Here is a 25,869-nt window from a genome sequence, read left to right on the forward strand (position 1 = left end):
AAGTGGAGGCCAGCCTCAGCCATGGTGAGGCCCTAAGCAGTTCAGGGAGACCCTGTCTCTATATAAAATACAGAATAGGGCTGGGGAGGGGGCTCAGGGGCTGACTGCCTGTGAGTTCGATCCAAAAAAAAAAAGATGATTTAAGATAAATCATAAGAAAGGGGTGGTCAGAGGTCTGGAAGTTTCTTAGCATAATGGACTCTCCGGGCAGATGGGCCCAGGCCGACCAGGGCTCCCTGAGCTAACAAGGAGCCGCCCTGCGGTCAGAGGTCAGCTGCAGCAGGCCTGGGAGGGGCCCCGGGCTCTGATCACAGCGGCTCCTGCTGCTTGTTCAGAGACCCCCTGTGGCCAGGGAGGCCAAAGGTCCAACAAGAAGAAGGACCGTCATTAATTGGCCACCAAGTGACTTCTGATCATTTGCTGTGTGACAAACCATCAGAGTAGGATGGCACTCCGTGGGGCGGGGGGGCCTTGGGCTGTTGCTGTCCTGGGCCTACTCCCAACATGACCAGGTCAGGTCCCTGTCATCCCTGGTCAGGGGGTGGGGACAGGAAACCTCCATTTGTCTGGGCCTGATGGAGGTTTTTCCCAGCAAGCCCTGCTCTCTGCCTAGATTTTTTTTTTTTTTTTTTTTTTTTTTTTTTTGTGCCAGGGATTGAACCCAGGGGCGCTTCACCCCTGAGCCCGGTCCCCAGACCTTTTTATATTTTATTTAGAGACAGGGTCTCGCTGAGTTGCTGAGGCTGGCCTCCAACTTGCGATCCTCCTGCCTCAGCCTCCCAGCCTCTAGGATGACAGGCGTGACCACCACACCTGGCTAGCAAGCTTTGTGTGAACTCTGCCTAAAGCCATCTCTGGTTCCCGTAAGCTGGCCCCAGTAGGTCACACCCACTTCCAGAACTTTCTGTGGCCTCTCTATGCAGGAATGAAGGGTAGATCCTCAGGGAGCCAGACCTGGCTCCAGAGCTCCAGGGCTGTTCCCAAATAGAAGCTTCCAGGGTCTGGAACTGTCCTGCCCCTTCTCAGACACCCATAGCCCCAAGCTGGGCAGTGGAGGCCATCCTGGGGCACCCAGGAAGTGGGGCGCAGCTGTTAAGCTGGCTGCCCAGGTCTTCATGTACCACTCACCCTGGAGCCCGTGCCCTGCCCTTACTCTGGGAGCCATATCCTCTTCCATAAATGAGCAATAGTGATATCCCATCTGTACTAGGCAGCGTGTCGTGACTGTGACAAAATACCCGAGATAAACAACTTATAAAGGAGAAAAAATTTTTTTGCTCCTAGTTTCAGATATTGAAGTCCTTGGTTGGTTGGCTCCATGCTTTGGGAGTCTGTGTGTTTTGGGGTTCCCCCATCAGGTCAGGCAGCAAACCTGCCGACCTCCTGGCTCCCAGGAAGCCAAGAGAGGCAGAAAGAGACCCAACCCCATGTCCCCTCAAAGCCAGGCCTCCAATGACCTCAATTCTTCTGGGATCCGCCTCCTAACATTTCCGCCACCCTGTGGGCTGGCATCCAAGCCATGAACTTTGGGGTCGGGGGGGGGGGCATTTAAGACCCAAACTATAGCCAGGTGCCATGGTGCACATCTAGGATCCCAGCGGCTCTGGAGGCTGAGGCAGGAGGATTGGAAGTTGGAGGCCAGCCTCAGCAACTTAGTGAGGCCCTGTGTCAAAATTAAAAAATAAATAAATAAAAAGGGATCCGTGGTTAAGTGCACCTGGGTTCAGTTCCTGGTACTCCCCCCAAAATTTATGAACATCATAAACACACGGCTCTGCTAAACCCAGTGCCCCCTGTGGTGAGCAGGAAGTGGGACTGCTGGTCCCAGAGCTGTGGGGGTGCAACCAGTACCCAGCCCTCAGCCAGCACCTTGGCCCAGGGTGTCTTGGCTCTGATCTGCCCCTCTCCAGGTCAACTGCATCAGGGGACAGAGCAGGGAGGGATTTCAGCAACTTCAGCTCAGCTGGGGACAAACCAGCTGCCGTCAGAATCTGAACTTGAACTTGAGATGGGGGGTGGGATCCAGCCCTTTGGAAGGTGCGAAATTACTGTCCCCACTGGACACCTGAGACTGCAATCCCTTCCCTGCATCTCATCAGGTCCAGTGCGCTGCCAGAGGGCTCAGTCCCAGGGAGCAAGCGCCACCCCCTTCACTGCAGCTCTTCCCTGTCCCCGGGGGTCTCATTCTGCCCAAGCTACTGTCCTGCAAGTCTGTTTTTCCTGGGGCTAAACTTCCGTCTCAGGTGGCCCTCCCTGGGCTACCTGCCCATCTGCTCCTCGCAGCATGGCCTTCCTGCAGAGCCCGCGGTGACACAGTGACACAGCCAGCAGGGCGGGGGGTCAGTGGAGCAGCCCCGCCCCCTGGTGGCCAAATGGAGCATGGCAGGCGCTACCTGCGACGGAGCATTGCAACACACCAGGATGCCACCAGCGCCCAGGGCAGGGAGCCCATCCGGCAGCTGCAGAACTTGCTCAGGATACAGCTTGGGCCACCGAGATCAAAAGACACGACACCATGAGCGACAAAGTCCCCTTAGACATTATCTATACACAAGATACATAGAAGAGAATGTCTACAGCCAAGTGCAGTGGCGCTCCACTGTTATCCCAGTGGCTCAGGAGGCTGAGGCAAGAGGATTGCAAAGTGGAGGCCAGCCTCAGCAACAGCGAGGCCCTGAGCAACTCAGCGACACCCTGTCTCTAAGTAAAATATAAAATAGGGCTGGGACGGGGCTCAGGGGTCAAGAGTCCCCGAGTTCAAACCCCAGTACCAAAAAAGAATGGTGGCTTCCTGGAGGGGGACGGGGGGAAGGAGGAGCAGGACCCCAAATGACCTTTTTTTCTTTTAAGTTGATCTATGTCAAGTATTTTGTCACAGTGACCTAAAGGGAGGCTGAGGCAGGAGGATCAAAAGGTGGAGGCCAGCCTCAGCAACAGCGAGGCCCTAAGCACCTCAGCGAGACCCTGTGTCTAAGTAAAATATAAAAAAGGGCTGGGGTCTTTCCCACATTTTTTTTTTTTTAAGAGAGAAAGAGAGAGAATTTTAATATTTATTTTTTAGTTTTCAGCGGACACAACATCTTTGTTTGTATGTGGTGCTGAGGATCGAACCCGGGCCGCATGCATGCCAGGCGAGCGTGCTACCGCTTGAGCCACATCCCCAGCCCTTTCCCACATTCTTTAAATATGCAATTCGTGCACCAGAGCCTATAGTTTGATAAGCCTTAGTTTAGATTCCTAGCCCCTCCCCTGGTCAAAACCTCTGGGCCACAACTGCACAACTGAGGGGTGGGACAGTGAGCCACTTCTCTAACAGCAACACCCTGACTTATGGCTGAGTGTGGGCTGGGGTCCTGGCTCTCAGCCTCCTGGCTCACCTATCCTAGAGTGGAATCTGCCCTGGGCACAAGAGAGGACCTTGGGTATAAAAGCCGAATGTCAGGGTACCGTGTCCAGGCAGAGCTTCTGGGCTGTGCGAATGGAATCCAAGCGGAATTCCAGACAAAAAGTGATGTGCTTTAGTATAAGTATATCCCAAACATTCTGTGGGATATTCTCATCCTGAGTCCCTTAGGTGAAATCCACACTCAGCCAACTCAGGGTCTGCGACACACAGCCAGAGGCGGGTGAGGGCCAGGTGCAGAGGAGTGACCAGTGCTCACTTGTAGACCAAATCCGGCCCCTGCCTTCGTTTGTAAATAAAGTTTTATTGGAACACAAGACACCTCCACCCATTTATTACTATCTATGGCTGTTTTTGTGCTACAAAAGCAGAGCCAAGTAGCCACAGCCGAGACTCCATGGCCCCCAGATCCTGAAATATTTACTATCTGACCCTTGTAAAAAGATTTCTAGTCAGGCTCGGTGGTGCACATCCATCATCCCAGCAGCTTGGGAGGCTGAGGCAGGAGGATTGCTAGTTGGAGGCCAGCCTCACCAACAGTGAGGCCCTAAGCAACTCAGCAAGACCCTGTCTCTTAAAAGGGCTGGGGATGGAGCTCAGTGAACGAGTGCCCCCTGAGTTCAATCCCTGGTACCCCCCCCCCACAAAAAAAGAGAAAAAAAAATTCTACAAGGAGGTAGTAGCTATCCTTAGAGACTAGCTAGTGACTCTGGGACTGGTCACGCTCTTCCTCTTGATCTCTGTGTGGCTGCATGTTGTTCACCTTGTAAAACACCCAGCTCTGACTCAGGACCTGCATTGGGGGGGCCTCTTTAGCAAAAATTTACCTGAAAAATCTTTCTGTTCCTTCAAATGACCTCACCAAAATAGAATTTAAAATCAAAACGGCAGCAGGTGACCAGCAATGGACGACTGAACAAACACACTGTGGTGCACACACCAGGGAGTCTCATTCAGCTATGAGGAGGAGGAAATGGTGTCAGTGAACTTGAGAAGTTATGGTGACAGGGGTCTCACTCAGAGAGCCAAGGGCCGCAGGTTTTCTCTCAAATGTGGAAGCCAGAGAGGGAAAGAGGGGTAGGGGGTGCAGGGATCTCTTAAAAATAGAAGGGAGGTCAGCAGAGGAAAGGGATCAGATGGACAGGGGGAGGGAAAGAGGAAATACCAGGGAATTTGAATTTCAGATAAGCATCAAGTAGTGGTTTTTTTTAGTATAAGTATATCCCAAATGTTAGCACGAGTTTATCCCAAATGTTAGTGTAAGTATATCCCAAATGTTAGTATATCCCAAATGTTCTGTAGGATATACTTATCCTGAGTCCCTTCTCTGAAATCCCACCTTAACTGGGAGCCCTGTGTCTTGCATCTGTAGAACTGAACCAGGGAACCCTGGGTGAGGGTGGTCTTGGTGGGGGGGTCCAGAAGGGACAACTGGAAGCCCAGCCCCTCCCCCATTCAGCTCCCAAACAGCTAGGAAGCGGCCCTGCACCCCACCACCCAGCTCCACTGAGGATCCCAGAAGGGCAGGCGAGAAGACAGGGAGGGAGAAGTGGCCACCAGAATGGCCTTCGACTCCTTGGCTGCATCTCGGCCGATGAGGACTTTGACGTGTATGTACTCGTGGTAACTAAGCACTGAGCCAGATTTTGTGGTAACTGTATCTGGGTCATGGTAGAATTGGTGGGAAGACATAAGAAAGCTCCTTGGTAGTGGTAGGAAGTCAGCAGAAAAGGTCTAAAGTTAAGTCTAGCCGTTGTAGCTGGTGCAGTGGCTCATGCCTGTAATCCCAGCAGATTGGAAGGCTGAGGCAGGAGGATGGTGAGCTGGAGGCCAGCCTCAGCAACTTAGTGAGGCTGTAAGCAACCTAGTGAGACCCCTGACAAAAAATAAAGAATAAAACGGGCTGGGGATGTGAATCAGTGGTTAAAAGTCCTTGAGTTCAATCCCTGGCACCAAAAATAATCATTAAAAATTTTTAAAAAATCTAACAGTATGATAGAAGCATGTCACACAGAGGCACATACAAGAAAAAAAATGAGTTATGATTTCCTTTGAGCAATGGGGTCTGAACAGGAGTTCCTGTTTTTCAGTTTAAGATACAGTCTTTTCAAAACTTGTAAATGTATTACCTGCATAGTATTAGCTAAATTAAAAAAAAAATCACTGGGGTGGGGCTGGGGCTCAGTGGTAGAGCACTTGCCTAGCAGGTGAGAGGCCCTGGGTTCGATTCTCAGTACCACATAAATAAATAAATAAAGGTACTGTGTCCATCTACAGCTAAAAATATTTAAAAATAAATAAAACAAAATCACTGATCTTCTAGCACAATGAAAAACTAACTCCAGGGGGTGGGGCTGGAGAGACAAGACATTTCACTGAACACTGAAAAGGACACGTGGACCTCAAATAAGCATTTGAAAAGATAACACCAGGAGCAGTGGCTCACTCCTGTCATCCCAAGTGGCTCAGGAGGCTGAGGCAGGAGGATCTCAAGTTGGAGGCCAGCCTCAGCCACTTAGTGAGGCCCTGAGCAACTCAGGGAGACCCTGTCTCTAAATAAAATATTAAAAAATGGCTGGGGGCTGGGTCGTGGCTCGATGATAGAGTCCTGCCTAGCATGCTTGAGGCCCTGAGTTGGATCCTCAGCACCACATAAATGGAAAATAAAGATATTGTCTCCCCTTGAAACTAAAACATCCATCTTGAGAAAAATGGCTGGGGATGTGGCTCAGTGGTTAAGCACCCTGGGTTCAGTGCCTAGGACCACGGGGTGGGTAGAGGGAGGAACAAGAGGAGGGCTAAGGTTGTAGCTCAGTGTTAGAGTAAGTATATCCCAAATGTTAGTGTAAGTATATCCCAAATGCTAGTACGAGTATATCCCAAATGTTCTGTGGGATATACTTATCCTGAGTCCCTTCTCTGAAATCCCACCTTAACTGGGAGCCCTGTGTCTTGCATCTGTAGAACTGAACCAGGGAACACTTGGCTAGTTTGAGAACCTGTCCACACCCAGCCATGAAGCAAAAAACAAAAATCTGTGACTTGTGGAATAGCTGAGGGTCACCCTAAGGCAGGAAACCTATACCCAAAGCAGAGCTCAGAGAGGCAGAGAAACGGCGTGACTGCAGTCCTGGATCCAGCTTGACCTAAAGCCACACCTGCCCTTTTGGTTGTAAGTGGATCTTTTATTTTATTGACTCATTTATTGATATGGGGTGTTGAGGATTGAACACCAGGACCTCACGCATGCCAGGCAAGTGTGCTACGACTGAGCCACCACCCCAGCTCCAAAATAGGGAGTGCTTAAATCCATGAGCATCCAGCATTGTCTGATTTCTTAAATTGTTAATTCTGGGTGGTAGATGAGGTTTGTAATAGTAATTTTAGTATTTCTTTGGTACCAGGAATTGAACCCAGGGACACTTAACCCCCGAGCCCCGTCCCCAGCCCTTTTTATATTTTATTTAGAGACAGGGTCTCGCTGAGTTGCTTAGGGCCTTGCTAAGCTGAGACTGGCCTCCACCTTGCGATCCTCCTGCCTCAGCCTCCCGATCTGTTCGGCTTACAGGCATGGGCCACATGCCTGGCTTGTTTCTAATATTTTATGATATAATCTTAAGCTTTTAAAAACACTGCAGACCTACAATTTCCCAAAATAATCATGATGAGCTAACAAGAGTGTCTTTTTTTGGGGGGGGAGGGGAGTTACTGGGAATTGAGCCAAGGATGCTTTACCACTTGAGCTATACCCACAGACCTTTTGATTTCTTATTTTGGGACACGGTTTCACCAAGTTGCTTAGGACTTACTAAATGGCTGAGGCTGGCCTCAAACTCACTATCCTCCTACCTTGGCCTCCAAAGTCACTGTGATTACAAGTATGCACCACCATTTATGTCCAGCAATAAAAGCATCTTTTATTTTCTTTTTCTACCAGCCCTTTTTGTATTTTATTTACAGACAGGATCTCACTAAGCTAATGAGGCTGGCTTTGGCTCACAAATCCTCCTGCCTCAGCCTCGGAGGATTACAGGCATGGGATTACCTGTTGATGACAGGCATGTGACACCAATCCCTGCTCAAACTAGTGATTCTCCCAAAGCAAATCGTGTTTGCAAACCTAAGCAACTTTCCAACAGTCCTTTCATGACACTCGTCAACCTGTCATGAACGTTTCCCAGATGTGCCATAACAAGAGGCCTAGTATCAATGGAACTTACATCCTACTATTAGTACCAACCAATGAATTTATGTTTCAAATATTAATTTGAGCCAGGTGTGGTGGTGCAGGCCTGTCATCCCAGGGGCTCAGGAGGCTGAGATAGGAGGATCACAAGGTGGAGGCCAGCCTCAGCAACGGTGAGGCCCTAAGCAACTCAGTGAGACCCTGTCTCTAAATAAAATACAAAATAGGGCTGAGGAGGGGGCTCAGGGGTTCAGTGCCTCTGAGCTCAATTCCCAGTACAATAAAATAAAATATTAATTCATTGGAACATTTATTCCAATTACTATGGTACCACGAGAGCATTTCATTGGATGGTACAGAGCGAGTGCTGGCCAAATACCTGCTCTGGTCTATCTGAATTCAGTCCAGAGGCTGCCAGGGTTGGCCTGGGGTCCTGGAAGGGAAGGCGGGGACTTGCACGACCCTAGTCATGACCTGCTTTTCTTTGATGGCACTGGGGACTGAACCCAGGCGTGCTCTGCCACTCAGCTAATCCCCAGCCCTTTTTTAAAATTCCGATCCTGAATCTCACTCCACGGCTCAGGCTGGCTTCCACCTGGTGATCCTCCTGCACCACCACAAAGACCTTTGGTTGTCTGGGCTTTGGGGTTTGGTGAGGGATGGATACAAAGTGGTGTCCCACCTGGGCCACGTCACTGAATGGATCTACCTGCCTGACCACGGTGGTTGAGGGGAAATAAAATCAGGAACACCTAAAAAAGCAACTTTGCGTGGGTGGCAGTGGCTCCCGCCTGGGGAGGCCGAGGCAGGAGGATCGCAAGTTGGAGGCCGGCCTCAGCCACTTAGCGAGGCCCTGAGCAACTCAGCGAGACCCTGTCTCTGAATAAAATAGAAAAAGGGGCTGGGACGGGGGCTCGGTGGGTTCAATCCCTAGGACCAAAAGGCACAGCAAAAAAAGGCCACCTCGCCACTGCGACCTCCACCGGCTCAGGTCAAGGTCTGGTGACTCTGTCCGCCCCCCAGCAGCGCCCGGTCCGGCCCGAGGTCCCCCCTCCCACCGAGGTCCCCTCTCCCGGCCACGGCGGCCCCCTCGGGTCTCCCCCAGCGGGGAGCGGGCTTGGCCCAGGGACTCCGGGTTACTTCCCGAGCCGCCGCAGCCTTCCTCCGACGAGGTCCCTTCACAACCCATCTGTCCCCAGCCGCAGGGGCCACGCCTGGCCGGACCCGCCCGTTTGCCGAGTGACCCAACAAAGGCGTCCCGGGGCTCCCCGGCCGGAACCCACGAGCAAAGACCGAAACCCATCGGCGCTCGGGCCCTGCAGCCTGTCCGCCGACCTCCAGGAGCGCTAAGCGCGGTCAGCGGCAGGGAAGCCACCGGCGCGTCGCCCAGGCCCGCCGCCCCCGCCCCGCCCGGCCTCCGGAAGCGCCACCCACCCTCTGCGGACGGCCGCCCGCGCCGAGTCTGCGCAGCCGCAGAAGCCCAGCTCCAGGCCCCGCCCCGGCATGCCCCGCGCCCGCTTCCCGTCGGGCCTCGGGGCCCCGCTGCCTGCCGGGAGTTGTGGCCTCGGCCGGAGCGGCGCGGCTGCCGGCCGGCGCGCGTGGCAGGAAGCGGAAGTGGCCTGCGGCCCGCCCCCGGCCCCGCCCCGCGCCGCGCCGCGCCGCTCTCCGCCGGGTTAGCACTGACGTGTCTCTCGGCGGCGGAGGAGCTGCGCTCCGGAGCAGGCGGCGTCACTCCACTCGGAGCGCAGCGAAGCCGGAGCGGGGCGCCGAGCCCGAGCAGCCGCCGCCATGGCGAGTGAGTGCCCCCGGGGGGCGGCCGGGACGGGTGGGATCCCCTTCCCCTTCCCCGCGCGCCCACCGGCCCCGGCCCCGGCCCTCCGCCGCCGCGCTGCCCCTCCGGGCCTCGAGGCTCCCCGGTGGCGCGGCCGGCCTCCCGGGCGCTCACTGCCGCTCTCCTTTGTCCCCCCGAAGTCAAGTTCCTGGAAGTCATCAAGCCCTTCTGTGTCATCCTGCCCGAGATCCAGAAGCCGGAGCGCAAGGTGAGCCGCCGGGGGGCAGCGGGAGGCCGCGGGGAGGCCGCCGGGCAGAGGGGGAGGCAGCAGGGAGGGGGAGGCCGCCGGGGACCGGGACTCCGCGCCGAGGCCGTGGCGCCCTCATTGCAGCCCCTTCCGCGGGAGCTGTTTCCTTCGCATCAGGTTCCCCTGTCCCCAAAAAGAATCTGGGCCACGAGCGAATCGAGAAGGTCCCCGGGCTGAGTCACCTCCCTCCCCTCCTCCCTCCCCTCCAGCGGCGCGGATCCTGGGTCCCCACCGCCCTCCCCGCAGGCAGGATCAGCTCCAGGGACCCCTCCTCCCTCCCTCCCTCCAGCGGGACCCCAGGAGACGCCCTTGGTATCCAGCTCCTAAGGGGGAAGAGCAGCCCGGGGTGTGGGTGAGGTCTTCCTCTTTCGCAGGGAGGTGGTTACGGAGGGCTGCTGCTCTCCCCAGATAGAGATGTAGGCGGCCCACTGCAGCCCGAGAGAGGGATTCCCTGACGTGACTGGAGCTGTTCACTGGTGAAGGACCCGACTCTGAAAGTGGCCAGTGAGATACTTGTGTCTGCTCTTTACAGACTGTTGTGAATGCACCCACGTGTTGATGACGTCCCTGTGGATCTTGGGCTTGGGGAGTCTAATTTGGTATTTAAGGCAAAGAACACAAGACTAGCAGAGCACTGTGGGAGGCTGAGGCAGGAGGATCGCAAGTTGGAGGCCAGCCTCCGCAACTTAGCGAGGGCCAAAGCAACTCAGCAAGATCCTGTCTCTAAATGAAACATAAAAAAAGGGCTGAGGACGGGGTTCAGGGGTTAAGCACTCCTGGGTTCAATCCCCAGTACAAAAATAAAAAGACCAGCCTCATGTGTTTGGATGGAACGGACGTGGGCAAGCAGGAAGCGATGGGAGATGAATGGAGAGGATCTGACAGGAAATTGCTTTGGAAGTAAGAGGGAGGCCTAGAGTCTGGTTTGGAGGCTTTTGCATCGGAAAATGAACCTTCGTACTGAACACCCATGGTGCTAGGAGCTATTTATAAGGCAGACAGAGACAGCCCTTGGATAAAGAGGTTTTCAAGTTTTGCTGTTAAATCTGTAACCAAGAGAGGAGACTTAGTCATTTAAAAATGAGGAGTCCTAGATGGGTGGTGGCCCACGCCTGTTATCCCAGCTACTGGGGAGGCTGAGGCAGGAGGATTGCAAGTTGGAGGCCAGCCTCAGCCACTTAGCAAGACCTTGACTCAAAATAGAAATTTAAAAGGCTGGGAATGGAGCTCAGGGGTAGAGCACTTGCTTAGTATATGCAGTAGATCCCCGGCTCCCCCGGCACTGCAGGGCGGGGTGGGGGAAGAAGGGCATTTCACTGCAAGTTTGTCGTATCACTAGTCTGAATGGTGTCACCTTCCTCTGGCCAACTTCTGGCTCTATGGGGTAGGACAGCAGGGGGCAAGGGACACATTTTCCAAGGGAAGGGAAGGTTTGGAGCCCTCCTCCAGGAGGTTAGGAGTGTATATCATTCAGCTCCAGATTCTGTATGGCATAGATGCATATGTATCATGTATGAACCCAAAAGATTCATATCTGAGCCCTGAATTCACCACCTCTGTGTGGGGGTATGTGTGTGTCTGCCTCCAGCCCCACGGTAGGAGATTGTACCTTCTTGGTAGGAAAGGCAGCAAGACTAATGATACACTCCATTTTGAAGGCAGAAAAATCCAGAAGAGTTTTCACTCGCACTCAGTGACTAACTCCTAGGGGGCGGGAGGGCTGGGAACTTTCCTAACGATTCTTGACAGTCATCTGTAAAATGAATCATGTCACCTGTTCAACTTCCATTCCTGAGATGTGAAAATGCTTGAAGTCGCTTGAACAGATGTTACTAGAACTCAGGGCAACACTTTCTCCCCCATATTATTTATTACATGGTTTTCTCCTTGATTCACAGAAAATCACGGCAACAATCCCAAATTCCAGATTTTACTCACCAGCTCTTCCATCCAATGAAGTCGCTCATACGTGTAGGCTTGTCTATGTGACAAGTCACTTTATGCAATGTTCTTTTTGGGGGATACTGGGGATTGAACTCGGGGCACTCGACCACTGAGCCACATCCTCAGCCCTGTTTAGAGACAGGGTCTCGCTGAGTTGCTTAGGGCCTTGCTAAATTCCTGAGGCTGGCCTCCAATTTGTGATCCTCCTGCCTCAGCCTCCCGAACTGCTTCATTTTTATTGACTTGCTGGGGAACTTCTTGTCCTCTGATTCTGTCTCTTCTGCAGATCCAGTTTAAGGAGAAGGTGCTGTGGACAGCCATCACCCTCTTCATCTTCTTAGTATGCTGTCAGGTAAATCCGGTCTCCTGTGCTGGCTTTGGGGCGGGGGGGAGAGGGGACCAGGCACACTCCTTTTCTTTCTGCTTCTTTCCAGATCCCTCTATTTGGTATTATGTCCTCCGATTCTGCGGACCCTTTCTACTGGATGCGAGTGATTCTGGCCTCCAACAGAGGTAGGCTCAGACTCACTCTGCCTCTTCTCTGCTGGACAAGCCCCATTTAGCTTAATGACAGCCTTTCTGTGGAGCTCAGAGAACAGGAAGCTACGTAGCCTGCAGTGTCTGCGGGTGCCACGTTGAATGGCCTGATCAATGGTGCATTCAGCCCCGAGAAAGACCATCTTCTTTGGAGTTGGGTTTGAATGCAATACAAAACCTGGAGGAGCAAGATAAGTCTCTGCTAGAGAATTTCTTAAATCTTGCAAAAACTAGAGCGTTTTCAATACCTGAAACGAGATGGCGAGTCCACCCATAACGTTTTCTAGAACATTCCATTTGTTTCTCAGCTGCATTTCTTTCATATCTACAGGTGAAATATATGCATCAAAACCACAAGCCACAGACAGTGTAGGGTCGACCCTAAGCAGTCCCCTGTGGGTCTGGAAAAATAATTTTCTTGTGTATGTTGATGGTGCATTTGATGGTCATGGTTTAAAAATGGGGTTCAAATAAGGTTCCGGTCACTCAGAATCATAGCTCAGCTTAACATAATGGAGGGAAGATACGATTGGACCAGCCCTGTCTCCAGACGCAGGAGATGATCTGAATGTTACCCAGTTTTATAAACTGATGGAGGAGGAACCTCTCTGATCTCTGTCCAGCTAGAATGGATCTGTTCCTGGGGACCTGGCGGGCTCCAGGGAGGGACTCAGCTGGGTTCTGATCTTTGTTTGGGGGGACTATTCTATAATTGCTGCCAGCAACCTGAAGCGCATCCGATGTGGAGAAGGGGTGCACCTGCGAGTCTGGAGGTTCGTCTTATTAAATGATGTCTTGCTTTCCTGAGCTCACAGGCTTGTCGCCACCCATTTCCCTAGGCACACTCATGGAGCTGGGCATCTCTCCAATTGTCACCTCGGGCCTCATCATGCAGCTCTTGGCCGGTGCCAAGATCATCGAAGTGGGTGACACCCCGAAAGACCGAGCCCTCTTCAACGGAGCCCAGAAGTGTAAGAAAGATCACGTGGAAAGTTCTGGTGTCTAGTTGAGAATTTGAATTGGCTCTAAAATTGGGGGCATTAAAACAGCCCAGTTTGGCCTGTGTCCCCTCCTTAGCCTGAGTCCTTGGCCTGCCAACCCTGTAGGTGCTCCGCGGCCTGTTAGTGGGAGAGCACTTCTGGGAGGTGCTGGGCACGGGGTAAGGTCAGGCAGGGCAGGGAAGGGCAGGAATGCCTCAGAGGGTAGAGTGGAAGGATCAGGGCATGAAGGTCACCCCTTCACCAACCACGATTTCCTTACCTCACGAAGAAGGTGACATCTACTTCAGAGCTGTCATAAGAATGAAATCGAAGCCAGGTGCTGTGGAGCACGCTTGTCATCCCAGCAGCTCAGGAGGCTGAGGCAGGAGGATCGCAAGGTGGAGGCCAGCCTCAGCAACTAGTGAGGCCCTAAGCAACTCAGCAAGACCCTGTCTCTAAATAAAATAGAAAAGGGGCTGGGGATGAGGCTCAGGGGTCAAGCAAAGGATTAAATTGAATAATCACTCTCCTAGTGCCTAGCGCATGGTAGTTATTTGGCAAGTGCTATTTTCCTTCTGGCATTTAAAAGGATTTAATGAGCGGAAAGGTGGTCCTCTCCGTCCAGCTCTGCTGTTGATTCGTTTTGTGATGTGGAAGAAATTTAGATAATAGCTCCGGAGTCTCAGTTCTTAGTGCTCTTAAACTAGGGTGAGAGTATTGGCCTTATCAAATGATGGGCACCCCAGTAACGAATGATACAGGCAGCACCCAGTCAAATGGTGACCACCTCAGAGTGAACCTCGCTTAGCCTCTGTTAACTGGAACGTGTGATTTAGAAAACAATATTTACAATTTTCTACTCTGCCATCCTCCATACAGCATGCCTTAGAAATCTTAAGTTAGGTTAAAGGATTGAGCGAGACATCTATCTAACTTGAATTTGTGAGTTTCAGACATAAAGAAAGATTGTAAAATATATTATGTATTAATGCGTTGGTCATTAATGAATTAAGTCATGCATTATTAAATATTAAGTAATGCATTTATTATTCAATGCCTTAAATTAATGCATTATTCTTCTAAAACACTAATCAGTGGTTTTCTTTTTCTTTTCTTTTTTTTTTTTAATTTTTATTTTGGACATTTTAAAATATACTTGGCTGGGCGCAGTGGCGCATGCCTCTAATCCCAGCAGCTCGGGAGGCTGGGGCAGGAGGATCCCAAGTTGGAGGCCAGCCTCAGCAACTTAGCAATTCCCTCAGCAACTCAGCGAGACCCTGTCTCTAAATAAAATAGAAAAAGGGCTGGGGACGGGGCTTAGTAGTCGAGGATCCCTGGGTTCAATCCCTAAAGCCACAAAAAAGACAAAACGTGTGCTTTCACTACAAGGCCTCTGAGTTCTTGTGCGCTTTTGACGTGTGACAGTTTGTCGGTCTTCACCAAGGTCCCCGGGCAGTATTTTTCGTCTGGGTTCCTGCCACACTCTGCCCTGCAGGAGGGTCCAGCAGCTGTTCCCACTCCTGGTGTCCCACTGATGTCCCCGTGATGACCATCTCAGGGTTTTCTTTGGGTCCTAGTGTTCGGCATGATCATCACCATCGGCCAGTCCATTGTGTACGTGATGACGGGCATGTACGGGGACCCCTCGGAGATGGGCGCTGGGATCTGCCTGCTCATCACCATTCAGGTGAGCTCCCACTTGCACCCCACTTCCTGAGGGACCCCACCGTCTTCCTCCGCAGCCATGCTCAGCCGGGGCTAGGTCTGGGCTCAGGGCTAGGCGCTGGCCTAAGCAGTGCAAAGCCCTGGGTTCGAGCCTGGGCACCGCATGAAAATAAATAAATAAAATAAAGATACTGCATCCATCTACTATGAAAAATATTGAAATACATAAATGCATGCTGTCCACTTCAAATCACAAAAAAAATTTAAGAAATAAAAACAAAGTATTTAGGGGCTGGGGCTGGGGCTCAGCTGTAGAGCGCTCAAGGGATTTAAAAAGAAAAAAAAAATAAGAGAATGGAAAGACCCTGGCTTTGGCTTCTGAATTCACCGAGGCAGACCGAGAAGAGGCTCTTATTTGGCCTCAGAGCAGAGAGTCCAGTTGTTGAAGATGGGAAGAACCAGGTCCCTGGGGCAGTAACATGGAGTCCATTCTTATTGATTGATTGATTTTCATTTTGCAGCTCTTTGTGGCGGGCTTGATCGTCCTCCTTTTGGATGAGCTCCTTCAGAAAGGCTACGGCCTGGGCTCTGGCATCTCCCTCTTCATCGCAACCAACATCTGCGAGACCATCGTGTGGAAGGCCTTCAGCCCCACCACCGTCAACACCGGCCGAGGTAAGGGCCCTGCCTCCCGGGAGGCACCTCTGCTGGAAGTTTGATGCATGCAAAGCATTCCTCTGGGGGAAATGTGTGTTTCTAGGACATCTCTTCTGAATCTTCAGTGTGCAAAGCTTTAAAAATATAGCTGAGAGCAGAGGCTCAAGCCTGTGATCCCAGCAGCTCAGGAGGCTGAGGCAGGAGGATCGCAAAGTGGAGGCCAGCCTCAGCCACTTAGCAAGGCCCTGAGCAAGTCAGCGAGACCCTGTCTCTAAATAAAATATAAAAAGGGCTGGGGACAGGGCTCAGGGGTTAAATGGGTTAAATCCCTAGTACCAAGTAAAGTAAGGCTTACGTTCAAAATGATATCTAAACTTCCACGTCTTATAGGAGTATTTCAAGGACATTTAGCATGCCACAGAGCAATCCTGCCTCGTTTTTCTTAGCATGAACCTGCACTGCAAGGAGAAAGGAGTGTTGATTTTAGCCAAATGTCTTCTGGTGGACATTTAAGTCCTTTCTCGGTTACAGTTAGCATCAAAGTGAATGTCCTCTTCCAATCATCTGCACATATTTTAGAGTTGTCCTTAGTGAATAAGATTCTAAAAATGAAATTGCTACAGCAAACCACTTGTTCAGGCAAGGGGCAGTTCGTTTGAGGATGACAAGTTCAAGGCCAGCCTTGGCAAATAAATGAGACCCTGTCTCCAAAGGGGCTGGGGTAGAATGGCTGTTCCTGGGTGAAACCCCCAGTATTGCCAATTGTGGGCAGGAGGCACTGGGGATTGAACTCAGGGACAGTTAACCCCTGAGCCCCGTCCCCAGCCCTTTTTATATTTGATTTAGGGACAGGGTCTCGCTGAGTTGCTCAGGGCCCCAATTCTGCTGAGGCTGGCCTCCAATTTGCAATCCTCCTGCCTCAGCCTCCAGAGCCACTAGGATCACAGGTGTGCACCATGACGCATGGAAATCGACTTTTTTCTTTTTTGGCCTTTGAACCTGAAGCTGTTATTTGCTGGGAAGTCTCTCAGGAGAAATATTTGCGTGCATTTTTGTGTTTTCTTGGAATTGACTGTGGAGCTGGTTCTTGGCCTCCAGTGCAGTCATCAAATTGAGGAAACTGCAGACAGGTCCCTGCAGGGTGCCTGAGGGATCCCATGGGAAAGACTGGACCTTGGAGAAGGAGGCTTGGGGACACTTACAGAAGTGAAACCAGATTGTTCCATGGGCTCTTCCTAGAATTCTAGAAAATCTAAGGTGAATTGAGGACCTGGGGGTGCAAAGCAGCTGGGTCTCAGGTGTGGATGTGGGGGTGAAGGCTGGGTAGGAGTTGGGGTGTCTGCCAAGACCTCCTGGCTTTGGGGGGAGCCTGCCTTCAAAAGGATTGGGAGCAGGCGTGGCCACGGTGGGCCAGTCAGCGAAGGCTTGGGCCGCGGCAGCCAGCCCGAGGGTCACTTTGCTCTGGAGCAGGCAGTGAGTGAGGGGACAGTTTGGGAAGGAATGGTTTGCTCCCTGGGAGACAGGCTGGGAGGTGGCCCAGCCATCCAGCCTGAGCCAGCCAGTGTGACATGAGAGCAAGGGCCTTAGGACCTGGCTGGGGCAGAGGGGCTACCTGGGGGGCCAAGATGGCGGAGCCACAGGGACCCCCCCCAGGACGGGCAAGAAGTGGGCAGAGAGGGCCCAGGTGGCTTGCAGCTGGAAGGGCCACCTGTTCCCAGGAGTGCCACCACGGCTCAGCTTGCGACCTGGAAAGTGGGGTGTGGAAGGGCCCCCCAGGTGGAGAGCGCAGTTGGTCCTGCTTCCCTGAGGAGGGGGACAGTCCAGACGCCACGTGACTCTCGCCCCCGGGTGACACTATGCAAGAAATGACCCAGTTCCCTGAGATCAGCGGGTAGTGACTTTCAAGAAATGACCACGTTAAACATTCGGAAAGCCACCAAGGCCCTCACCCTGCCATTGCTGTCACCCACCTTTTATTCCAGACACTTGTCAGGCAGGTGCTGTTAAGCACCAGGCGCTTCTGTGGGAATACAAAGGGACATAACGTAAGATGTGTGAGCGTCAGTGTCACCTAGGGCCCTGGGTCAGAGTGGAGCAGAGAAGGAAGATGGGGCGACTGGGGAAGAGTGTTACGGGGTCCGTCTAGAGAACCTGGCAGGTGCAAAGGCCCTGGGGCAGCAATGAGCTGGTGTGTTCAAGGGTCAGCGCAGGGCTCAGCGGAGCACGTGAGGGGAGTTCAGAGAGGTCATTGGTGGCGAGAGGAGCCAGGACTAGTCCCTGCTTCCTCCCCCTGGGATTGCTGAACTTCCTCCTTTACAAAATGCTGGAGCTTTAATATCTTCAGATTCTGGCACTGGGACGTCCGAGTCCCCAGCCGGCAGCCACTTTGCCCACAGAGGCCACGTCTAGGGAAGCACTGACCTGGGCAGTAGGGGTCACGGTGACAGGTGACAATGTTTCCCACTGTGCTTTTGTCCTCAAGTGAGCCTCGCACCATTTCTGAAGTGCTTGGACCTTGGTGCCCTGTGCTGTAGTGGCCCATCTGTTGCCGTTCCTCAGGCCACGCCCCTTTCTGCCCGTTGCTGAGGCTGAGGCAGGAGGATCACAAAGCGGAGGCCAGCCTCAGCCATAGCAAGGCCCTAAGCAACTCAGAGAAACCCTGTCTCTAAATACAGAATAAGGCTGGGGAGGGGGCTCAGTGGTCAAGGAACCCTGAATTCAGTCCCTAGTACTAAAAAAAAATCCAGATTGTGCCGGCACAGATGTCATAGGGCTGTGTGTTCAATTGCATAGGGCACAGAGGGCCAGCCCCTCAGGCCAGCGGGAGCCTGACATCAGGAGCTGGGGGCCCTTCTGCCTGGGCTCCTGATCCGCAGCAGCCCGTGGCCTTGAACTCAACAAGAAACGGCATCAGTTAATTCAAAAGGGTAGAATAACTGGGCGGGGCGGGGCCACCTGGAACCTCTGATCACTTCTAATCTCAGCTGCTGCTGAGGCTGAGGCTCAGGAGGAAGAAAGTTCAAGGTTAGGCCTGGGGCTGTGGCTCAGGGGCGGAGCGCCTGCCTAGCACTTGCCAGGCCCTGGGTTGGATCCTCAGCACCACATAAAATAAATAAAATAAAGGTTTTGTGGGTCAGCTACAAAGTGGACTAGCCCATTGCTTTAATTCAAACAGAGAAATAAGAGATTTAAAAAATCCATATTGGACCAGGCGCAGTGGTGCAGGCCTGAAATGCCAGCAGCTCGGGAGGCTGAGGCAGGAGGATCGCAAGTTGGAGGCCAGCCTCAGCCACTTATGGAGACCCTGTCTCTGAATAAAATCAAAAAAGGGCTGGGGATGGGGCTCAGGGGTTAAGCGCCCCTAGGTTCAATCCGTGGGACCAAAAAACTGTGGACGCTGAGTCTCCTGGCTGATTCTGTTCTCCTGCCTCTACTTTGGCCGGTGGGAGGCCCAAGACCCAGGTGAGTCCAGCCTCGTTCTTCCCCTCACATCTGTGCCCTCCTCCGCCAACAGGCATGGAATTTGAAGGTGCCATCATTGCACTGTTCCATCTCTTGGCCACGCGCACAGACAAAGTCCGAGCCCTTAGAGAGGCCTTCTACCGCCAGAATCTCCCCAACCTCATGAACCTCATCGCCACCATCTTTGTCTTTGCTGTGGTCATCTATTTCCAGGTGAGTCCAGTGTGAGCACAGGAAGTCTGCATTTTTCTTTATCTTTTGGTCCCAGGGATGGAACCCAGGGGTGCTTAACCCCTGAGCCCCGTCCCCAGCCCTATTTTGCATTTTATTTAGAGACAGGGTCTCCCTGAGTTGCTGAGGCTGGCCTCCAATTTGCAGTCCTCCTGCCTCAGCCTCCAGAGCTGCTGGTGATGACAAGCGTGGGCCACTGTGTGTGCCCTAAGCACAGTGGGGATGAGGGAAGGGGCAGGTGCTCTCCAGAGCTGGTGCCACCTCTCATGTCTCTGGACCTTAGCGGGCAGCGAGGCAGTGACGGGCCCCTGTTCTGTGTCCTCAGGGCTTCCGGGTGGACCTGCCTATCAAGTCTGCGCGCTACCGGGGCCAGTACAACACCTACCCCATCAAGCTGTTCTACACCTCCAACATCCCCATCATCCTGCAGTCCGCCCTGGTCTCCAACCTCTACGTCATCTCCCAGATGCTGTCGGCCCGCTTCAGCGGGAACCTGCTCGTCAGCCTGCTGGGCACCTGGTCTGTAAGTCCGCTGTCCCCGGGGAGCCTCTCCCGGCCACCATGACCAAGTGTCTCGTCCATAGCTCTCCTCCCCTGTGTTCTTTCCCAAATTCTGTGCGTGATGTTTTTTGTACCAGGGGCCCTGGACCCCTGAGCCCCGTCCCCAGCCCTTTTTATATTTTATTTAGAGACAGGGTCTCGCTGAGTTGTTGAGGCTGGCCTCCACCTTGCAATCCTCCTGCCTCAGCCTCCTGAGCTGTGGGATGACAGGTGTTGGCCACTGCGCCCGGCTAAACTCACAGTCTTTGGTCTGCTCTGGGTTTCAGTACACACAGCGTCCCAGACCTTCTGTTCCTTCTTCCCAGGACACGTCTTCTGGAGGCCCGGCCCGCGCCTACCCAGTTGGTGGCCTGTGCTACTACCTGTCCCCGCCGGAGTCCTTTGGCTCCGTGTTGGAGGACCCCGTCCACGCGGTGGTCTACATCGTCTTCATGCTGGGGTCCTGCGCCTTCTTCTCCAAGACCTGGATCGAGGTCTCGGGCTCCTCTGCTAAGGATGTAAGTATGAGCGGACTTTATTAAAGTGTCACTTGTCCTGTCACTTTGTCACAGTGGTGGTTTGTGACATGCAGACGGGCCACCCACTTTGATGAGACAGTTCAGAGCATTAAGGACAGACGGACAGAGCTCAGCCACCAGCAGCAGGTCTGAGAACCTGAAGCCAGAGTGACAGTGGAAGATCACACTTGTGTCGTCCTCTCCTTACGGCACCTTGTTGGTCCCAGGGACACTTAACCCCTGAGCCCCCTCCCAGCCCTTGTTAGATTTCATCTGGAGACAGAGTGTCCTGAGTTGCTCAGGGCCTCGCTAAGTGGCTGAGGCTGGCCTCCACCTTGCTATCCTCCTGCCTCAGCCTCCCTAGCCGCTGGGATGAGAGGCGCACCCCCGGCCCTTAGGGCATTTTAAAGTCCGTGTAAAGACCTAGAGCTGCAGAAGGCGCCCTGTAACTGACCAGCAGCTCCAGACCTTTCCCTCTGAACCCACCTCTGAGCCTGTCCTCTGCTCTGGGCGTCCTGCAGGTGGCCAAGCAGCTGAAGGAGCAGCAGATGGTGATGCGGGGCCATCGGGAGACGTCCATGGTGCACGAGCTCAACCGGTGAGTGCAGTGCCCACTCCCAGTCGGCGTGTGCGGCTCCCGGGCCTCAAGCACTGGCGGGCCTTGGGGTCTCCAGTGTCCATGGGGCTCGTCCTCGGGTTGCAGGACAGGAAAGGTCCCCACGTCATTGGATATTCATGAACCTGCTAAGTGCTGGACTCTGGGGACATGGGAACAGATGCCTGGCAGCCCAGCATGGGGCTCCGTAGGGACGGTGCTGGTGGCAAGGGACCTTCACCTCTGCTCATGCTGGTGGGATGCTGCTGGTGGCATCCAGGAGCAGGTGCCCAGGACCTGAGCACAGAGTGGGGCTCCAGATGGACCTGAGCTGAAGCCCCAGGCCCCGTGGGGCACGCCTGGAGGCCAAGGCAGGAGGATGGCAAGGTGGAGGCCAGCCTCAGCAACTCTAAATAAGATATAAAAGGGCTGGGGACGGGGCTCAGGGGTCAAGTGCCACATTCTCAGCTCTTCTTTGCCACTCGGCAGCAGCCACACTGAGCAGGGCTGTGTCCACAAAGTCAGGTGGCAGGCCAGGTTGTCCTGGGGGCTGTCACTTGGTGACTGTTCCTGAAAGAAGCAACCACTTTAAAAGCCACAATTGCAAATTCCTAATCCTTGGTAGGGACAGTGGCAATTTCGAGTGACATTTTCAGCATTTGGGTCTTGTCCCCAGCCCCCGTACTGAGCCCCGTCCCCAGCCCTTTTTCTATTTTATTTAGACACAGGGTCTCGCTGAGCTGCTTAGGATTTTGCAAAGTAGCTGAGGCTGGCCTCCACCTTCAATCCTCCTGCCTCAGCCTCCCGAGTCGCTGGGGTGACAGGAATGGGCCCCCTGCGTCCAGCAGCGTTTCAGTTTGGACTAGTCACAGTCCCCTAGCAGGGACTAGGTCCCGTAGCGTTAGTGGGGCACACGGGGTGTTGGCAGATGATGCTGCAGGGAGGTGGTGGGGCCTCCTGAGGTTCTGGTCTCAGTCGTGGGCAAACCTGGGGGCTCTGTGGGGCCCCGGGGCTGACCGCCTGCCCTCCCCCAGGTACATCCCCACGGCGGCCGCCTTTGGGGGCCTGTGCATCGGGGCCCTCTCGGTCCTGGCTGACTTCCTGGGCGCCATCGGCTCGGGGACCGGGATCCTGCTGGCGGTCACCATCATCTACCAGTACTTCGAGATCTTCGTTAAGGAGCAGAGCGAGGTGGGCAGCATGGGCGCCCTGCTCTTCTGAGAGCCACGCCGGCCCGAGGACCAGGGAGGACGCCGGGCGGTGCCTCGGAAGGCAGCGGTGGCCCCGGGCAGCGGAGCTGTGGCACGTGGGGACATCGGCTGGGTGGCATCTGCCCTCCTGTCCACCGCGAGGCCGGCCACCCCCAGTGGGGCCCCTCTCCTCCTCCTGGCTTTGGCAGCTGCAGCCGTGACAGGGACAGTGAGCGCTGTCCCCATCGTCTGTCAGACTTTTGTTTTGGCCTCCCCTCCCCCCTCAGTGACGCGTGCAGCCACCGTGGCGTCCCTGGTCCCCACAAAGGTGGCTTTTTGACTCTGTTTGGAAGCACAAAATCTCTGTGTGTGGCCTTAGGGTGGTGGGGGGTCGGGTCGCACCTCCTCTGGGGACATGGACAGCGTCACCAGCATGTCCCTGCTGTCACCAGCGGTGGCACTCTCTGGCTCAAGACTGTTCCGTGGGGGCATTGGGTCCCCTGGGCTCAGGGTGACACAGCTCCCTGCTCAGCCCCCGGCGGCCGCTCTCCCACTGAGTGTCCAGTGGGGCAGAGCCAGGGCCGCCGTCCCCGCCATCTCGTGGCCACCTCGTGGCCAGGCAGCTTAGTCCCCGTCCGGGAGAGGCCTGGGGTCGCCACCTCCACCCTCGCCTGGCCGAGCTCCGTGCCCTCAGGGGACCACCCCGCCGCGTCCGCTTGTCCAGACTCCAGTCAGCCATTGTGCGACCTCACCGCGCAGCTGCCCCTGTGCCCCTGGGAAGGGTCGGGTTCCGTCTCCCCCTGTGTTTCTAGAATGTTCTGACTGCACTTAGGGACCAAACGCAAGTAAGGGGACAGCGAGACGCCACCAGCTCTCTCGGCCTCCACCACACTCAGCCTCCACTGCATTCAGAGGCCGGGAGGGGAGGCTCAGGCTCAGGGCGGCCATCAGCTCAGGGTCAGCTCAGGGTCAGGGACGACCTGGGGTCCCCAGGAAGGTGCTCTGGTGTCTGAGACAAAAAGACCATGACGTCTGTGGTGACTGGTGACAGGTGACATAGACCATGGAGCTGGGGACCTTCCCAGAGGTCTCAGGAGGCGCCCCATCACACCTCAGTAGAGGTGGCACACGCCCCGCCCAGGGCCCAGCACCTTCTCACACGTGGCCTTGTCTAGACCCAGTCCCCACCAGCCGCCCCCCCAGCCCACGGGGGCCTCCGCCGTCCCTCTCCTGCACCTGTTAGAGGTCAGGGCCTCCCCAGGCCACCGCTGGGGACTCCGTGGCCTCTGGCAGGCAGGCCCTGTCCCCGGCTCCCGGGCTGTGGACCTCAGAGGAGCTTGTGGTCCTGCTGGCCCATGTGGCCTGGGCTTCCAGCCCGTGGGCGGGTGGGCAGGGGCTGACCCAGCTCCCAGGGGACTGTCACTGTGGACGCCAAAATGGCATAACTGAGATACGGTGGGTAAATGAGAAATAAAGGCAACTTTTTACAAACTGCGGGGTCACAGTCTCCTTTCCGCTCAGACTCACCCCCAGAGATGCGCTGGCCTGCACCCTGGCCTTCCTCCTGCTGGGAGCGCCCCCTTGTGCTCACACCTGTATCCTGGTGACTAGGGAGGCTGAGGCAGGAGGATCATGAGTTGGAGGCCAGCCTCAACAATTTAGTGTGAGGCCCTCAGCAACTCACGACCCTGTCTCTAAATATAAAAAGGGCTCGGGCGGGACTCCGTGGTCCAGCAGCCCTGGGGTTCAGTCCCTGATACAGGGAAAACCCAAAACCCCAAGTCGGGAACCTCCTGCCCCGGGAAGCGCCAGGAGGCAGATGGGAGGCCAAGCTCTGAGCTCTGCCTACCCCAGGCCCCTGCCTGCTGGGATCTAGTTGAGGCCAGGAATGAGGGGCTCCTGACCACGTCAGCTCCCACCCCCTGGGTTTCCTTCCCACCGCCGACTCCCATCTGCGTACTGGCCTGGCCTCATCCTCTGGACCATAATACCCATGAGCCTCCAGTCCCAGCCTCCGGGTGGGTGGCCCAGGGAAGCGCACAGCTTCCTGATGAGGGCCGGTGCCTGAGCATGTGGCACCATCCCGAGCTTCAGCACCCACCAGTGCTTCTCCTCGGAGGCTCCCAGGGGTGCCCTAACTAGGCCAGCACCCACTCACCCCTTGCCCCACACCTTCTGGGACCACATCTGAGACGGGCATCAGGAAAGGTCTAGCAGTTTCCATGAAGCCAGAACATTGGATGCCCCTCCCCTCAACTCTGAGAGGAGCCGGGCAAGAGCCTCCATAACCCCAGCCCCGTGGCGCACGCCTTGAATCCCAGCAACTCGGGAGGCTGAGGCAGGAGGATCGCAAGTTCGAGGCCAGCCTCAGCCACTTAGCAAAACTGTCTCAAAAACTAGGGCTGGGATGTGGCTCCGTGGTGGGCCACCCGACGGAACCTCCAGTCCCTGCAAATTAAAAAGAACACGCTCAACGCCGGTGACGGGGGGTGACGGCGTGCATCCTGACGTCTTCGGGGACCCAGGGGTCGCGTGGGCAGTTCCAAAGCGCAGGACACTGGACGTGGCACGGAGAGCGCAGGGGGTGATGGGAGCACGGGGAGCCCCTGACGGACGGCTCTCGGGGCTCCTCGGCGAGTCCCCAGCCTTGCACTTGATAGGTCTCCAAGTCAGTGTCGCACAGACGCCTCGGTCTGGTTGGGGGTCTCCGGAGACGAGGCCTGGGGAGCTGGTGGCCGGGGACCGAGGCCGAGGGCGGGCACCACGCAGTAACTGGGTCGTGGTCCCAGGGACTGGACCCCGGGGCGCCTACCCGCCGACCCCGTCCCAGCCCCACAGACAGGGCCTCGCTGAGTTGCTGAGGTTGGCCTCCACTTGGCGACCCTCCTGCCTCAGCCTCCGGAGCCGCTGGGATGACAGACGCGCCCCACCGCAGCCGGCTCCTTTGGGGTTTTCTTAAACTTTAACCACGTTCCCAGCCGTCCCCGCTACGCATGCGCACACGTACCGCGGGCGTCGCCTTCCCGGATGGCTCCCCCACAGGCGCCTTGCCACCCTCCGCCCGGGGGCTGGCTGTGCAGGAGCGGCGCGCCCGTGGCCACGCCCCCGGGGGCGGGGAGTGGGCGGTGCCGGAGCAGGGTGCCCGTGGCCACGCCCCAGGGGCGGGGAGTGGGCGGTGCAGCAGTATGGCGCATATTGCCACGCCCCGGGGCGGGGAGTGGGCGGGGCGTGGGCGGGGCCGGAACCGCGCTGTGCGCGTGCGTCCGCGCGGGGGCGCTGCAGCCTCGCCATCGCCGGCCGCGCTTCGCTGCGAGGCGGCGGCGGCGGAGCCCCGGGGAACCGCGAGGAGGGGACGGCGCGTCTCCGCTGCGGGTCGCCTGAGGCCCAGACGACCCGGCCGAAGTCCCCACCTCGTCCCCGCTCACAGCTCGGCTCCTCTAGGGAGGGCGCGACTGTCCCCCACCCGGTGGCCGGCGCTGCGGCTGCGGGACGCCCCTCGGCCTCCGTGGCCCCCGGCCGGTCGCGCTGGGCTCGGGGCGGCCGCGGGGCCGCTGGTTTGCAGGGACGGTGCCAGGGGACGGTCACCCCAGGGGTCTCCCCGGTCGCCTGGAGAAACGCGCCGCAGTCGGGCGGGGTGCGCGGGAGCCCCGGGCCCGGCAGCTTGTCACCGCGCCCTGAATGCGACAAGTTCCCGCTTAGGGTGAAGAGTGCAGGCGGGATTCGCCCCTGGGGTGGGGACCCCGGCGACAGGGACTGACCCAGGGGCGCTGGCCACCGCGCCACGTCCCAGCCTTTTCGGTTTTTAAGGGTCTCACTAAGTTCGGAGGCTGGCCTCGAATCTGCCATCCTCCGGCCTCAGCCTCCCGCCTGGGATGACAGGCGC

At 55.6% G+C, this 25,869-nt stretch overlaps 1 protein-coding gene across 1 annotated transcript; it reads left to right on the forward strand.

Annotated features, from left to right (window-relative positions):
* Positions 1-9,226: 9,226 nt before the first annotated feature.
* On the forward strand, positions 9,227-23,477 carry Sec61a1 (SEC61 translocon subunit alpha 1). The gene is made up of 12 exons (XM_077106236.1): positions 9,227-9,384; positions 9,561-9,628; positions 11,898-11,963; positions 12,046-12,124; positions 12,988-13,119; positions 14,706-14,815; positions 15,315-15,468; positions 18,965-19,125; positions 19,469-19,666; positions 20,010-20,201; positions 20,723-20,799; positions 21,831-23,477. Exons 1-12 carry the CDS (start codon positions 9,378-9,380, stop codon positions 22,015-22,017), a joined length of 1,431 nt encoding a protein of 476 aa, XP_076962351.1. The 5' UTR covers positions 9,227-9,377; the 3' UTR covers positions 22,018-23,477.
* The last annotated feature ends 2,392 nt before the right edge of the window (positions 23,478-25,869 follow it).

The sequence above is a fragment of the Callospermophilus lateralis genome, chromosome 20, assembly GCF_048772815.1.
Source record: "Callospermophilus lateralis isolate mCalLat2 chromosome 20, mCalLat2.hap1, whole genome shotgun sequence".
NCBI lineage: Eukaryota > Metazoa > Chordata > Mammalia > Rodentia > Sciuridae > Callospermophilus > Callospermophilus lateralis.